General features: G+C 36.6%; 1 protein-coding gene across 1 annotated transcript in view; it reads left to right on the top strand.

Annotated features, from left to right (window-relative positions):
• Positions 1–241: 241 nt before the first annotated feature.
• Positions 242–17,536, top strand: part of LOC123877461 (NACHT and WD repeat domain-containing protein 2) — a 48,947-nt gene continuing 31,652 nt past the window's right edge. Inside the window, exons 1-3 of the mRNA XM_045924264.1 lie at positions 242–300; positions 8,323–8,437; positions 12,385–12,473. Of these exons, the coding sequence (XP_045780220.1) occupies positions 8,335–8,437; positions 12,385–12,473 (192 nt within the window). The 5' untranslated portion in view covers positions 242–300; positions 8,323–8,334. The remainder of the gene's footprint in view (positions 301–8,322; positions 8,438–12,384; positions 12,474–17,536) is intronic.

Genomic DNA, 17,536 nt, shown 5'->3' with positions numbered 1-17,536 from the left:
ATAGAGAAACCCAAGTAACCGAATAACACAATTCGTGCGTTACTATGACAACCGAATAACAGTTTTGAAGTATTCCATTTTCAAAACCATCAGTGCCCTTCGATTAAAGAAAGAATCCGCACGCATACCAATAATAATAAATTATAATAATAAAAAACAAAAATATCTTCTCATCAATTTTAATAAAAGTGATTGCTTAAAGTTTAGATAATTCGTTATTTTTGTTAGCAGTGTAAATCAATATCGTATTGTAAATTTTAAAAAATCGCAGTGTTTCGCTAAGGAGTTTTTTATAACAAAGTAAGTAGGTATTTTTTAACCCCCGGCCCAAAAAAAGGAGTGTTATAAGTTTGACGTATGTATCTGTGTGTCTGTGGCATCGTTGCTCCTAAACTAATGAAGCGATTTGAATTTAGTTTTTTTTTTTGTTGGCAAGGTGGCTTGATCGAGAGTGTTCTTAGCTATAATCGAAGAAAATCGGTTCAGCCGTTTGAAAGTTATCAGCTCTTTTATAACCTTCACTTGTCGGGGGTGTTATATATTTTTAATTTACACTTGTTAATATTACGGTCGATTTTTCAATCACTAAATGATATTAAGCTGGCTAACAAAATGGTGTAATTACGCTTCTAATCAAAAACTTTTTTTTCTTTAATCTGAATGTTTTTAGCTCACTGATTATAAATCTGAACCTATTTCCAAACAAAACGGCCTAAAATTGCATCGAAATTGAATCTAAAGTACATAATTTCGATTACTTAAAACAAACTTATACTCATTTTCAAGCAAAACGGCCTAAACTATGCTAAATTGAGTCCAAAGTTCGTAATTTCGATTAAAACGGTACCTATAATTACAATTAAGTTTCAACAGCTTTCGTTCAGTTTTTTGCTCCTCTTGTAAAATTGCGATCAAAACGGTATAATTTCAGTTAAGTTTTAACAGCTTTCATTCAATTTTTAGGGTTCCGTTCCTGAAAAGGAAAAAGGAAACCTTCTATAAGGTTTCCTTCCAAAGTGAAAGGAAAGTGATCCTATGATCACTTTGGTGTCTGTCTGTCTGTCTGTCGTGTCTGCCAAGAAACCTATAGGGTACTTCCCGTTCATAAAATTTGGCAGGTAGGTAGCTCTTATGCTCAGGTAAGAAAAATCTGAAAACCGTGAATTTGTGGTTACATCACACAAAAAATGTGTTCATAAGCAAATAAGTAGTACAGTAGTACAGTATGAAGACAATGGTGCGAAGGCAACAAAGCACAATGGTTCTTCCCTTTATCATGACACTGCTTCAGTAACGATGCCACTGCAGGATTGTGAGGAGCCTCCGGTAACAGTCTCCCTACTAACTGAGGAGCCAACATATCTGGATACTGTCCTAGGATTGCACCCCCAAGACGGAGTGCATCAGCCACTAGCATTAGTTCTCTGAAAAATTACCATACAATCTTAAAGCCTGCCTCCGCTATACAACGTATTTTTAGTAGATAAGAAAAGATAAAACAAATTTTAGACCAAAAAATGTTATTAGTATGATTTTAGGGTTCCGTACCTCAAAAGGAAAAACGGAACCCTTTAGGATCACTTTGCTGTCTGTCTGTCTGTCTGTCTGTCCGTCGTGTCTGTCGAGAAACCTATAGGGTACTTCCCGTTGACCCTAGAATCATGAAATTTGGCAGGTAGGTAAGTCTTATAGCACAAATACAGGAATAAATCTGAAAACCGCGAATTTGTGGTTACATCATAAAATAAAAATAAAGTGGTTCAATTTTCAAAGTAAGATAACTAACTATACCAAATGGGGTATCATATGAAAGGGTTGACCTGTATATTCTAAAACAGATTTTTATTTAATTTTATGGTTAATAGTTTTTGATTTATCGTGCTTTCAGCTTTTATAAAATAACAAAGGTTTGACCCTCATGGGCATTTAATCCATAAACCCAATTCTGAATCCCGAAAATAATGTGTAACCGAGTAACGATTTGACGTTTTGACAGTTTTTATATAAAAAACTTATTAAAAAATGTTGGTAATATATTTTGCATTGGAAATCTGCCATAATGTATTTGGCGATTGAAAACAAATAATTTGTAAAAACTGTAGGCATCGAAATAATATTATTAAATTAGGAATTCGTGTGCCGGGCCCATACATACAGCATCGAGCTTGTTATTTTGGCGCGAGAGTTTGTATTGAATTCCGAGCCAGTGAAGGATTTTTTTTCTTTATTTATTTAAGGGCTTTTATACCTTTTATATGTACATGTCAGGCCTATTATAATCTAATTAAATACAACAATACAACAAAACTCTTAACCTAACAAAATAAACAAGAACTATTTACATTTAATACAGTGCAATAAATTCAAAGTCTTTCTCACTACCCATAAATTCCAGTGAAGGATGAATGAATGAATTAATGAATATACTTTTATTGTACACCACAAAATAAGCACAGAAAAACACATACAAAGCACAACAAAATATAGGCAGGTAGGAACAATTTGGCGGCCTTATCCTAGCGATCTCTTCCAGGCAACCAAAGATTCTAAGTTTTAAACCAAAGTTCCAAGTTAAATCAAGGATTCTAAGTTTGAGAAATAGAATCCTGAGCGTAGCGAGGAACTCATAGGCAAGAGCGCCAGTCATGGGAAACGCGCTATTTCTCATCTCACTATAGTGAGGAAAAGATAGATACCTACAAGTTTTTGTAGAGTTTCAAAGGGTCATTATATTTTTAATTTTTACCTATGATAGTAAAGACTGTAAGGACTTACCGCGTCTCTGAATATTTCATTATCTGAGGGCATGTGGTATTTTTTAATAGAAACAAAAAAGTTAAGTTAGTCAGACCATCCATAAACCGCGCTTCGTCACGTTCGAATTTTAAAATATGAACTTTGACAATTAATAAGCCTTTCCGAACGTGTGAGATCAAAAATATATTGTTTCAGTAGACTGCGATAACTTTTATAGATTTGCGTTTTATTTTCATTATCCATACTTTCCATACTTAATATTATAGATGCGAAAGTGTGTCTGTCTGGCTGTCTGTCTGTCTGCTACGTTTTCACGGCCCAACCGCTGAACTGATTTTAATGTTTGGTACAGACTTGGGATATATCACGGGGAAGGACATAGGCTACTTTTTATCCCGGAATATCAAAGAGTTCCTACGGGATTTAAAAAGACCGATATCCAAGCGGGTGAAACCACGGGCATCTTCTAGTTGATAATAACATTTTAGGTAAGTATAAAGTTTTAGAAATAGTTTGTTTAAATTTTAATGTACTTAATCGATATTTTAGTAGAATAGTGGCAAATCGATGTTGACCTTAACATCGAATGCTGCATTGTATTGATTAAGACACGAACTAGGGCAGGTGAGGCGTCTTTAGTTTGTTATGGATTTAAAGTTGTAGTTCGTCTCTGTCGCACGCGGGGGATTTCCGTAGTGCTGTCGCGTGTGGCAATCAAAGTTTTATAAGATTGTTACCTTTGTATCGAAGAAATTTTCGTTGACGTGGTGTTATTTATCTATTCTTAGCTGTTCGTAGTTCTTACACGTGGCATGTCAAATACTAGCTGACCTGCCCCGGTTTTACTCGAGAATTTCTGAAAATCCTTTCCAAGTGGGGTACAATATAGAGGCAAAGCGCGTTTTGCTGGGAGGCTACGGCCGTGGCTAGTTACTTTACCACCCTACTGGCTTAGCCATGCTGCCAAGCGATTTAGCGTTCTGGTACGATGTGTGTAGAAAAAAATGATAAGGTGATGATAGGTAGGAACAAGAAAAATTATAAACACGTATTGTCTTTTCGAACTTTTTGAATCGTCAATTTTATCTTATCAAAAAAAATTCTTCCAGTTTTGTAGAAACATTCATGTAACGCTTTGTCGATGAAAACTTTGGGAAAATTTTGTCGCACTGATTTTGCTTGCCCCTTCCATGGCTTTTGGTTTTTTTTTTTTAATTTTTACTTATCCAAAGTTACAAAAAGAATTTTCACATTTTACAATCCTTGTCTTTAGCTTAAACCACGTGGTTTTATCTGCTGGAGTCCGCTGGAGTTTTATCTGCAGGATAGGTCCTGAACTATATTGACATAAATTATACTAATTTTTACCCGACTGCGGCAAAGCCAAAAGGAAGGGTTATGATTTTAACAGTCTATGTATGTATGTGGATATGTATGTTTGTATCCAGATTCTGAGTGTTCCACCGTAGCGCCTAAACTACTGGGCCGATTTTGATGGATGAGGTGTCAATCGATTCGTCGTAAGGGTCCGGGTGACATAGGCTACATTTTATACGAAAAAAATGGACCAAACGGATGTTACATGAAAAAAAGTGGAACTACTGTAAATTAGAAATATACCAAGCGACAGAAAAACAATTTTACTATAATATTTCAATCGCAGTCGAGTTTTAGTTTTCAAATTTATCTTATACCTACATGTACTAATACACTCTACATACCATACCATACTAGTTCATACTACTATATTACTCGTTTATAATAAGTAATTTAATTAATTAAATATATATTTTTTTTTTTAATTTTCTTAAATAAAAAAAAATATCGCTCTGAGATCTAATGGCGTCATAAACGTATCTTTCGAAAGGTGTTAAAGTTATCATAGCTATCTACTTATATGTTTTTCCGTTCGGCGAAAAATCCATATGCATATTTTTACGACTTTACTGGGAAACCCCCTTTTTATGAGTGTAGTAAACTGCCGCTTGACGATACAGTTAGATAAAGTATAATATAAACATTGATTTTTTTAATACTATGACTGTCTGATGTGAGAGGCTTCGGTCGTGGCTAGTTACTCCTACCGGCAATGCCATGCCGCCAAGCAATGTAGCGTTCCGGTACTATGCCGGGTAGAGACCGACAAGATGTTTGAAATTTATTAAGTCCATTAGGTATTGGTTTAAAACTACCGGCCAAGTGTGAGTCAGACTTGTGCACCGAGGGTTCCGGACTCGGTATTTTTTTCCGACATTTTGCACGATATATCAAAAACTATTATGCATAAAAAAACCGTTTTAGAATATTCAGGTAAAGCCCTTTCATATGATAACCTAACCTAACCTAACCCAACTTGGGTACTTCTTACTTTGAAAATTATAACACATTTTTTTTAATGACGTAACCACAAAGTCACGGTTTTCAGATTTATTCCTTTACTTGTGCTATAAGTACTATCTACCTGTCAAATTTCATGATTCTAGGTTAACGGGAAGTACCCTGTAGGTTTTCTTGACAGACACGACGGACGGACGGATGGGCAGACGGACAGATCAGACAGACAACAAAGTGATCCTATAAGGGTTCCGCTTTTCCTTTTGAGGTACGGAACCCTAATAAAAACCGCCATACTTATCTCTTCCAAGTTAGTCTGCTTTCATCTTAGACTGCATCATCAACTGATTCGCTAACTCAGTGACAGACACTGAATGAGAGCCACCGAGCTCATTTGAGATTTATTTTTAATCCATTGAAGGTTTCCTACGAAAAATTATTTTGATATGACTCAATGAAGCAGCAATGTAGTACCAACCAATGTCAAATTAGCTCGGTGATTATCATTCAGTGTCTAACACTGAGTTAGAGACTTACCCCACAGCACAGGTGAAATTGCAGTCAAGGGCTAACTTGTGATAAAATAAAATAATATGGTCAGTTCCTTCAGATAACATTCCTTTATAAGGACTATAAATTTTGATAAGAAATAGGTATTTGCTTTTAGTGTAGTTAATTGTCTGGCTTGATTAATAGCAGCTTATGTTGATAGCGATCCTAATTAAACTGTGCAGATAATATATCTATCTATTGTCTATTGTTCTAATGATTATCTTGATCAGTAAATAGCTTGATATTTACTTTGGAATTGGGGATATACTTTGGGGTGCTTTACAGGGGTATAATTTAAGAGGGGTTAGCTAAATAAATAAGGTATGTATACCTATGAATATATTTTACTTTGATTTCACGTAACACTAGCTGATGCCCGCGACTTCGTTCACGTGGATGTAGGTTTTTTAAAAATCCCGTGGGAACTCTTTGATTTTCCGGGATAAAAAGTAGCCTATGTGCTAATCCAGGGCATAATCTATCTCCATTCTAAATTTCAGTCCAATCCGTCCAGTATTTTTTATATTCCGTGAAGGAGTAACAAACACACACACACACATACAAACTTTCGCCTTTATAATAAATATTAGTGTGATAATATCGTCCATCCAGGATGAATCCGAGAGTTCGCTTACTCTAGTTCACTCTGGTTTGGCTGTTTTTAACCGCCGACCCAAAAAGAGGGGTGTTATAAGTTTGACGTGTGTATCTGTGTATCTGTCAGTGGCATCGTAGCTCCTAAACGAATGAACCGATTTTAATTTAGTTTTTTTTTGTTTGAAAGGTAACTTGATCAAGAGTGTTCTTAGCTATAATCGAAGAAAATCGGTTCAGCCGTTTGAAGTTATCAACTCTTTTCTAGTTACTGTAACCTTCACTTGTCGGGTGTGTTGTAAATTTTTAATTTACACTTGTGAATACAATATGTCTACTCGTATGTAAGAGGTTTTCCAGATTTCCGTTAAAATATTCCAAGTTATTTCAAAGTTACAGACCAAATGAATACTGTAGCCGATTCCTATAAGTCCCGTCGTAGAAATAAAAAAGAGGTTTCCTTCGATTTATTGAATTTAAATATCGAATGAGGGGAGTATAGATAGCACCCCTTTTGGTATTCAAATTCGTTACCTATGCCTAAAGACTTGGTTGCCTGGAAGAGATTGCTACCTAGCGATAAGGCCGCCGAATATAGGTACCTACTTACGTTGTTATATTTTTATTTTTTGTTATGATTTTCGATTGTCAAATAAACTTTGTACTAATCTTTCATATTTAGAAGATATTTCCAATACAAAACAATATTAATTGATGAGTATCTATACTAATAAATAAAATTGAAGTGTCTGTCTGTAATTTCGAAATAACTACCTCATATTAAGCTCATATGGTTATTTGAACGATACCATAACTGAATCACCCGGTTTTAAAATTTTTGTCTGTCTGTCTGTCTGTCTGTCTGTTTGAAAAGGCTAATCTTCGGAACGGCTGAACCGATTTTGACGGGATTTTCACAGACAAATAGAGGATTGACCAGGGCGTAACATAGGCTACTTTTTTAACCAACTTTCAAAAAGGGAGTTGTGTTTTTCTACATACGTACACCGAAATCTCCGAGATTTCTGAACCGATTTGCGTAATTTTTTTTTTAATCGATAGAAAAACTTTGCGACATTGTCCTGAGAAATCAAAAGTTCCCATGGGATTTTTAGAAACCTAAACCCACGCGGGCGAAGCTGCGGGCATCAGCTAGTCAACAATAATAATTTAAGGACCAGACCACAGTTCGCTACCAAACAACAATGTCTGTCAATGGTCCATACTTGTAGCAAAGTTTTTCATACATTCATACATCCACAGACTGCTAAAATCTTAACCCTTCCTTTTGGCTTTGTTTTAGTCGGTCAAAAAAGACTATCTGGTGCACCAGATAGGTTGCGTGTACAGCTGAATTAGCACCGTGATATCGATAAATGCAATTTCATGCAAACCTTATCAGAACCTGTGCTGATAATGGGGTGTTTGCATGATGTAATAAATTTGTTACAGATTATCTCCGCACTTAAGTGATTTTGTCACTGTAAGCACTTTAGGTAGCTATTAAATAGTCATTCGTGACTTCAATCCATACTTCCTTCCATACTAATATTATAAATGCGAAAGTGTGTCTGTCTGTCTGTCTGCTACCTTTTCACAGCCCAACAGTTTAACCGATTCAGACGTTTGGTACAGGGTTAGCTTATATCCCGGGGACGGACATAGGCTACTTTTATCCCGTAAAATCCAAGAGTTCCCACGGGATTCCCAAAAACCTATCTGCTTAACCGATTTGTATGAAATTTGGTACCGAGGTGGCTTGCGTCCCTGTAATTGACATAGGCAGTTAAAGTATCGACTATTCTCACAAATTAGTCGATACTTTAATTTGTTTCTTAAACTGGACCTTTTTAAGTAAAGATTTCTATATAAACCTGTGAGGACTGTGAGGATGACATTGCCATTGTCGCATATAAAATAACCATAAGTCTACGTTGTCGTATTAGTTTACAAATTGCAAAAAACCAAATTAAATTTGAATTTCGCGGGCAGGCCGGTCTCATGACCCTTAACTATAAATATTATCCATGCACAAAGACACGGCGATCCGTTCTTCAATAGTAAAAATGTTGTTTTTTTTCCCAGCTAAAATAAACAATGGACGACCGCACAGTGGACCTCATCTTCACGGGCTCCTTGAAGCTGCTTCCACCAGTCAGCTCCAAGATCGTGAGGATATTCACCAGTTCCACATTCACAGGTAAAGCACAATAATGCAGAGAAACTCCAAGCATAGCCCTCTACATCGCCGAGTGACTCTGAGGCTGAGATCTATAGAAGCCCACTTTGACTTTGCTCAGACTTAAGAGGGCTCTCTCCGTCACTCGTTTCATACAATCGTAGTTCCAATTTCATTTGAATATTAAGCAACCAAAGTCCATGAAATTTTGCAGACATATTCTAGAAACTAATATTTATGTCTGTGGTTTTCCAGATTTCTGTTAAAATATTCGGTTTCAAAGTTACGCGGTCTTAAAAATTCACATACAAATCTTTGAGCCCCTGTAATTTTAAAACTACATATTTTTAGAAAATCTAAAACACCACAGGCACAGTTATTAGTTTCTAGAATATGTCTGCAAAATTTTATGGACTTTGGTTGCTTAATATTCAAATGAAATTGGAACTACGATTGTATGGAGTAAGCGACGGAGAGAGCCCTGTTAAGTCACTGTTAAAGCGAGACAGTGTTATAACGCTGGCATAAATCTGTCTCATTTTAACTGAAACTTAAGTCCAAGCAAAGTCAAAGTGATTTCAACCTGAGCTTTCTTATGAGGCCCATGTTAGGGATCATGTCTCGGATCCATACGTCGTCACTGGCATTATGAACTGTTCGAAGGCTTTGGTCTTCAAGCACTGAGGAATTTTAAAAGAGAAAAACGTCATTCGTTCAAGTCATTATGGTAAGTTGTTACTGGTAAGTTTGAAGACTTCCAGCCTCCCAAACAAGCCAGATTCTTAAAAAGCTTCAGTACCCATAGATCATAAACACATTGCAGGTTATACAGAAGACTGAAAAGTAAAGCCTTCGATTCGATGGAAACTTAGGCAGTATTCAGAATTAAGATCACTATATGTAGAGATGCCCGATTCAACCTCTCTCCATCGCTTTATGAGCTGCTCGTAAAACTATAATAGCAAGAAAATAAGCCTTTAGTTGAAAGAATATTACTTACAAGCTAAAATTTGACGAAGCGCATTTTACATACAATCATTGTACCTGAAGAAAGATGGCGGCAAGCCAAATTCATTAAATATGGCGACTTTTGCCAAGAAACTTCACATTATTTACCGGCCAACAAAGATTTATTATTGCAATTTGTGTAATTATATTCCGGTTTTGAAAAGTGGGTAAAACATTTTCTTAAAACTCGAATCGACTTCGTGTTATAGATGACTAGAGGATGCCCGTGACTTCGTCCGCCTGGATGTAGGTTTTTTTGAAGATCCCGTGGGAACTCTTTGGTTTTCCGGGATAAAAAATTGTCTATGTCAATAACATGGACGCAAGCTACCTCGGTACCAAACATACAAATCGGTTGAGCGGATGGGTCTTTAGGAATCCCGTGGGAACTCTTTTATTTTCCGGGGTAAAAAGTAGCCTATGTCCGTCCCCGGGATATAAGCCAACTCGGTACCAAATTTCGTCAGAATCGGTGAAACTGTTGGGCCGTGAAAAGGTAGCAGACAGACAGACACTCTTTCGCATTTATAATATTAGTATGGGAGTAGGTATGGATGATGATAGTAGACGATGCCCGCGACTTCGTCCGCGTAGATTTGGTTTGTTTAAGTCCCGTGGGTCTACGATTTCTCGGGATTCAAGTAGCGTAGTCGAAATTACCTTCAAAGCAATTTTCTTCCTCGTTTGATTTTGTCCAGTTAGATTTAGATGTTTAAAAATCCCATGGCCCTGTGTCCGTTGTTCCTCTGTACCGGATTTCGTCAAAATCGGTTAAACGGAATAGCCGTGAAACTAGCAGACAGACAAACAGACACTATCATATTTACATAGTAAATATTAGTCTGCATATTATGGATAATAGCTAGGGAGTTATAAATATTGGATCATCAGAATGTAATAGTTGAAAAACCATTTTTTATCATGTAACACAGGAGTTGAAAAGCATATTATCAATCGCGTGACAGACCTCAGTAAATTATGACAAAGCCACCTCTTTCCTGCTAATATATTACGGAGCTTTACTTGTAAACGTGGTTTAGTTACTTATTTATTTTGAACTTCTATGAAAATATATATAGTCTGGTTTTTAATTCGGTGGAATTCTAACAGATGCTATTTTAGACATATGGTAGGTTTTTTGTATGACAAGTGTAAATTAAAAATTTATAACACCCCCGACGATCCAAAGTATCTGAGTTTTCCAAAACATCATTTTCAAATAAATAATTATGTATTTAGGCAACGTCCATCTTGACAGCTTGACATTTGTCTATTGACATAATATTATGAACCTAACGGTTATCTAACCTTCTTTTCTACAAGAAAACTAGAAAAGAGCTGATAACTCTTAAACGGCTGAACCAATTTTTTTAGATTATAGCTAAGAACACTCTCGATCAAGCCACCTTTCAAACAAAAAAAACTAAATTAAAATCGGTTCATTCGTTTAGGCGCTACGATGCCACAGACAGATACACAGATACACAGATACACAGATACACAGACACACAGATACACAGATACACACGTCAAACTTATAACACCCCTCTTTTTGGGTCGGGGGTTAAAAAACAGGGTTGCTACCACCAACCTTACCCCAAATTAATCTTAATCCAGCATTTAAAAAAGCCATAAACCCCATAAACCGTACCTAATATTGCGGATTTCTTTTTTTCTCTCTCGTCTGGCTTTACAAAGATTAGCCAATGTCAAGTTTGTAGTTATTTGTAACAAGTTAGTTAAACTATACAAGTATGGACTCCGTCTGTGCCGGCGCTCGCCGACATACGCACGGCACCCCTTTAGAGGGCTTTCCAGTCAGTTTTAACAAAAAAAAACACTCCAAAAAGGCAGAGCACGCCCACCAGCTAACACCAACAAGTCCCGAATTTCTTTAAAAGTGCAGTTCTTGGTCTGTCTAGCCTTTTGGTTTTTGTCCCAAATAAATTCTTCGACATTGATCTACACTGGAACTACTGAACCGATTTTGAAAATTCTTTCACCAATAGAAAGCTACAATATCCCTGAGTGACATAGGCTATATTTTATTTTTAAAACAATTAGAGATCCCTAAAAAATATGATAAGCCACTCGTGCGAAGCCATGACGGTCGAGGTTAGAAGTGCGTGCCCGGGATCGAACCCCCGACCTCTAGAATAGAAGGCCGACATCTTAACAACTAGACTATCACTGTATTGTTTCCATTGTATAAAACAATTAATTTAACACCCACCGTCCGACGCACCTGCAGGCGAACCGCAAAACGATGTCGGTTATTGCGGTTAGTCCAATGCTGGCTTTAGATAAACGTACCTATATGTACATAAATATGCTTTGCCTAGAGAAATAAGAGCCGATTTTTAACTGACTTCAAAAAAGTAGGGGTTCTCAATTCGTCAGAATCTTTATTTTTACTTTTATGTATGGAACCCCACTTACTCGAAGACGCCTGGACCGATTTGGATAATTCTTTTTTCGCTTGAAAGGTTATACTTTCCAGGTGGTTCCATATTTTGGTGAAGATCTGATGAACATCTTCGGAGATGGAGAACAGAATTCCTCAATGCAAGAGTAAATTGTCAGGATCGCGCTTAGTAAACAGTTTTATTTCAAAAAATTTATTGGCCCCACTGTTTTAAAATATGCTATAAGTGAGTACCTGGTTATAATCCTACTGTTTACAGCTCTTACACCGATCGCGAGCAATTTACTCTAATCCACTGAGGAGTTCTCTTTTCTATCTCCGAAGATAGTCATCAGATCTTCACCAAACTAAAAGGAACCACCTTGTAAGCATGACCTACCAAACAAAAAAAAATATCAAAATCGGTTCATATTTTGGTGGAGTAATCGCGTAACAAACATACACATGTTTTTTAGTAAAAAAACCAGAGTGGAATACAAAACCTCCTCCTTTGTTTAAAGTCGGTTAAAAATAACTGAAATATTTTCCATTCCAGATACAACAATGGAGAGAAATACTCTTATGGCAAAATGTTATCCCCGAATCAAAGATTATTGTCGGGAGAAACATGGGTTGGAGTTTCAGGCAAGTTTTAAAAGTTTTTCTTTTCTTATCTTATCTTCTAAGTTGAATAGTTTGTTTATCAAAGACATACCTTTCCAAAAGTTTTTGCTCTGATCTGTTTATTTCTTTTGCCATTTTTACTTTCTATTTATTGAATATTAGCTGACGCCCGCGACTTCGTTCACCTGGATGTAGGTTTTTTAAAAATCCCGTGGGAACTCTTTGATTTTCCGGGATAAGTAGCCTATGTGCTAATCCAGGGTATTATCTATCTCCGTTCTAAACAGCCCTATGCGTCCAGTAGTTTTTGAGTGAAGGAGTAACAAACATACACACACACACACATACACACGAACTTTCGTCTTTATAATATTAGCGTGACTAGCTGACGCCCGCGACGTCGTCCGCGTGGATTTAAGTTTTTCAAAATCCCGTAGGAACTCATTGTTTATTGGAAGTGTATTCCATTGTATAATGACTGCTTCCAGGGCATAATCTATCTCCAATCCGAATTTTAGCCAAATCCGTTCAGTAGTTTTTGCATGAAAGAGTAACAAACATACACACATACATACACCCAAAATTCACCTTTAAAATATTAGTGTAACTAGATGATGCCCGCGACTTCGTCCGCGTGGATATTGATTTTTAACATTTTTAAGGAAAAAGCTTGAATATAAAAAGTGCCGGTTTTCCGCGAACCAGTGATTATTTGTCGGGATACTATAAAAATTTATATCTTCCGCTTCTCAGTTTCTAAATCCTTCATTTGTATTAAGGGGAACACTATCCGAAAAAAATATTAGCATGAAATACTCGTATATAGACAAAATGCTCCAAAAAGTAGAGGTTTTAGGAAAGGCATTCCGAACAAGTGGTATAGACTACAGGCCCATGTTTAAAAATGGGTGGGTCATATGAACCACCAGGTGACGTATACAGGACGATATAAGAGCATAAAATAATAAGTTTCAGCACTATGCCGTCACTTGTAAGCTGTCCAACAGAGTGCTGGTGAGAATTGAAAAGTGCAGGTAGAGTGAGTACATTTTGGTCATATATTTTTGTACGGCATTTTTACCATCGATAGATCCATGAAAAATAATAAGAAAGCGCGCAGTGCCGTAAAAAAATGGTGCGCCACAAAGTCAGTAAATGTTTTGATTTTCTGACAATTTCCGGGGTAAATTTGGTCATTTAATTCTGTACGGCACTAGTTTCATACTGTTTCAATACAGCCTCTAATCCATTATTCCGCAACGCCGTACAAAAATCATGCGACAAGGGGAAAAAATTGAGGGTAGCAACCCCCTCTCTTTCCGTGGTCCGGGGGGTGATTTGAGAAAGTACGGCTTTGGTTCCAAAACATTATCTAGCACTCAAAAGTACTATTAAAAATAATGCCGTAAAAAATTAGTGTTCATTTGAATGTGTATCAATAATTATCTTAATTTCATGGTATACTTAATTTTTAAAGCTGTAAAATCATTTGACTCTGTACGGCAACTTTTTTTTTAACATGATAGTGTAAAATACTATTGTTATATAGTATTGCCGTTCAAAAGAAACTGTTCTAAAAAAAATTATAGATAAATACAAAAACTGAAATTTTTCAAATTATTGCAAAAGTTTAAATATTCATAGATTAATAAAATATAGCAATTTTCTACGCTTTTCCCTTGTTTTAAATAGTATTAAGATAAATAAATCAGGAAAAAATTATGCCGTACATTTTAATGCAGACCATATCTTTTAGGCTGATGAAAATGACGCTACCATTTTAAGGGTAGTACTTTATGGCCATCTGATACTGTACGGCATTAACATATTTTTGAAGAGAACAATTGATAATATGATAAAATCACTATGCCGTCTAACTGAAGTGAACGGGTGTGTATATAATATCCACATCCCCTACAAACCTTTGGACCAACGAAAATGTACGGCATGTAAAAAAATATTATCTATGCATAAAACACTTTCAAAATAAATTAATTTTATGTTGTTTCAAATCACCCCCCGGACCACGGAAAGAGAGGGGGTTGCTACCCTCAATTTTTTCCCCTTGTCGCATGATTTTTGTACGGCGTTGCGGAATAATGGATTAGAGGCTGTATTGAAACAGTATGAAACTAGTGCCGTACAGAATTAAATGACCAAATTTACCCCGGAAATTGTCAGAAAATCAAAACATTTACTGACTTTGTGGCGCACCATTTTTTTACGGCACTGCGCGCTTTCTTATTATTTTTCATGGATCTATCGATGGTAAAAATGCCGTACAAAAATATATGACCAAAATGTACTCACTCTACCTGCACTTTTCAATTCTCACCAGCACTCTGTTGGACAGCTTACAAGTGACGGCATAGTGCTGAAACTTATTATTTTATGCTCTTATATCGTCCTGTATACGTCACCTGGTGGTTCATATGACCCACCCATTTTTAAACATGGGCCTGTAGTCTAGTAGTTGCATTTGACGAATCAAAAGTACCTACTTGTAAAAGTTTAATTGAGTAAAAATGTTTTGATTTGATTAGATTTGAAAAAATAAATAGGCAATTCATCGACTCAACTATTTTCAACCCATTGCCAGCCTACCACTGGGAATATATCTCGCTCTCTTTTTATAGTCCATCACCTTGACTATGGAGAATTTAAGCCCATTATGGAGAAGTCTCAATCATGCAGATTTTCTCACGAAGTTTTTTTCACCGATAAACCAAGTGATACCTTATCACACTAATATTATTGAAGTTGTGTACTTCATCTCTTTTACATCGCTCTTTTATCCATACTTCCATACTAATCCATACTAATATTATAAATGCGAAAGTGTGTCTGTCTGTCTGTCTGTCTACTACGTTTTCACGGCCCAACTGCTGAATCGATTTTAATGAAATTTGCTACAGACGTGGGATACTTCCCAGGGAAGGACATAGGTTACTTTTCATCCCGGAAATCAAGGAGTTCCTACGGCATTAAAAAAAACCGAAATCCACGCGGGCGAAGTCGCGGGCATCCTCTAGTAATTAAATATTATTAAAAACCCAATGGCATGCTTCCCCTTAATCCCCTTTGATTTGTCTCTCATAATAATCCCTCAGTAAACCCGAGGTTTTCCTTGTAAATGCAAAAGGGAGCTTTGCCCGTCAATCGAATAGAGAAAGGTTTTCAGAAACGACTTCTGAACCGTTATTAATCTCAAAAGCTGTCACTGGTAAGTTTTCTCGAAATTTAAGAATCAAAACTGATTTTGAGATCATTTTTGGTCACCAAAAACATCTGTTTCCTTTTACCCGACTACGACAAAGGGTTATGATTTTAACAGTTAATAATATACTATGTACTTATGTATGAGTGTAAGTATGGATGTATGAATGTTTGTATTGATGTATGTTCCAACATAGCGTGTGACATATTTTGATGACGTTTGTCCAATTAGTGAGAAGTCTCGCTGCGCTTTCCGGTGAGTTGGTGCAGGTTCGATTCCCGACAGGGTTTTGAATTTTATAATTTTTATATCACTGGTCTGGTTTGGTGGGAGGCTTCGGCCGTGGCTAGTTACCACCGTGCCGGCAAAGCCGTGCCGCCAAACGATTTAGCAGTCCGCTACGACGATGCCGTGTAGAAACCAACGGGTATGGATTTAGTAAAAACTGCCTTATCCCTTCCAGGTTAGCCCGCTTCCATTTTTAATGCATCATCACTTATCACTAGGTGAGAGCAATCAATGGCTAACTTGTATCTAAATAAATAAAAAAAGATTTTCTACCATCATCATTAAAATTTAAAATCGAACCCCAGTCCATTGCACTCATTGTTAAAGTACCTATTGCATGTTTTCTATTACAAGTACAATACTGAACTATTCTTGAGCCAGAGCCGGCCACAGGTTTTGTAAACATTTAAAGCTTGCTTTACACAAAAAGCAGCGCTATAATGTTCAGTCGAGCGGTGATAGCTTAGTGGTTAATACATCCATATTCTATTTGGTAGGTCAGGGTTTCAATCCCGGGCACCTTAACTTTTCAGAGTTATGTGCGTTTAAGGCATTTAAATGCCACTTGTTTGAGAGGTGAAGGAAAACATCGTGAAGGAACCTGCATGCCTGATAGTTCAACATAACATTCTAAAAGGTGTGCAATGTCTGCCAATCTGACCCGTGCTCAGTAGTGGGCTGGTAATGATGGTGAAGAACTATTTTTAAATATAATGTAGACCTCCATTAAGAAAGGATTGTTAGAAATTAATCTTACATTATGGTTATTAAGTTAATTTAAATAATAAATGCACAGGTTATGTTAACACGAAAAGTTAAACTAGAATATTTGTGAATAAAGTCATTTATTAGCTAGGCAGGGCCGCGATTACGTTAACATGACAGCAATATGACGATCGTAATCACCACTGATTGACCGAGCCTTGCTTACTCTTAGCGACAATGCATTGTTGCAACAAGTGTAAATTAAAAATTTATAACATCCCCGACAAGTTAAGATTACAGTAACTAAAAAGAGCTGATAACTTTCAAACGGCTGAACCGATTTTCTTGGATTATAGCTAAGAACACTCTCGATCAAGCCACCTTTCAAACAAAAAAAACTAAATTAAAATCAGTCCATAAGTTTAGGAGCTATGATGCCACACACAGATACACACGTAAAACTTATAACACCCCTCTTTTTGGGTCGAGGGTTAAAAACAATATTATCATAAATTTTGTCAAGCGTTTGTAATAATGATGATGCTGGTTTTCCAAAATCTACCTACAGCTCGTATATAAGATATATTGCTCTACTATAGCTTAGCTTGTTGCGTGTACGACTTGCGTTACAAAAACCAACAATCCACAGTTGCGGGTATATTTCTGTCGGCGGAAGCTTAGCCACGTGTTGTACTAAACGTACTATTTAAAACTACGGAGCTATGAGCACTTGTTAACGAACTCCTGTACTCTAGTTACCATATTTATTAAGTATACTAGAGGATGCCCGCGACTTCGTCCGCGTGGATTGAGGTTTTTAAAGATCCCGTGGGAACTGTTTGATTTTCCGGGATAAAAAGTAGCCTATGTCCTT

Source organism: Maniola jurtina, chromosome 23 (assembly GCF_905333055.1).
Source record: "Maniola jurtina chromosome 23, ilManJurt1.1, whole genome shotgun sequence".
Classification (NCBI taxonomy): domain Eukaryota; kingdom Metazoa; phylum Arthropoda; class Insecta; order Lepidoptera; family Nymphalidae; genus Maniola; species Maniola jurtina.
Note: the sequence above shows the minus strand (reverse complement) of the source record. Positions and strands in the feature narration are given on the sequence as shown.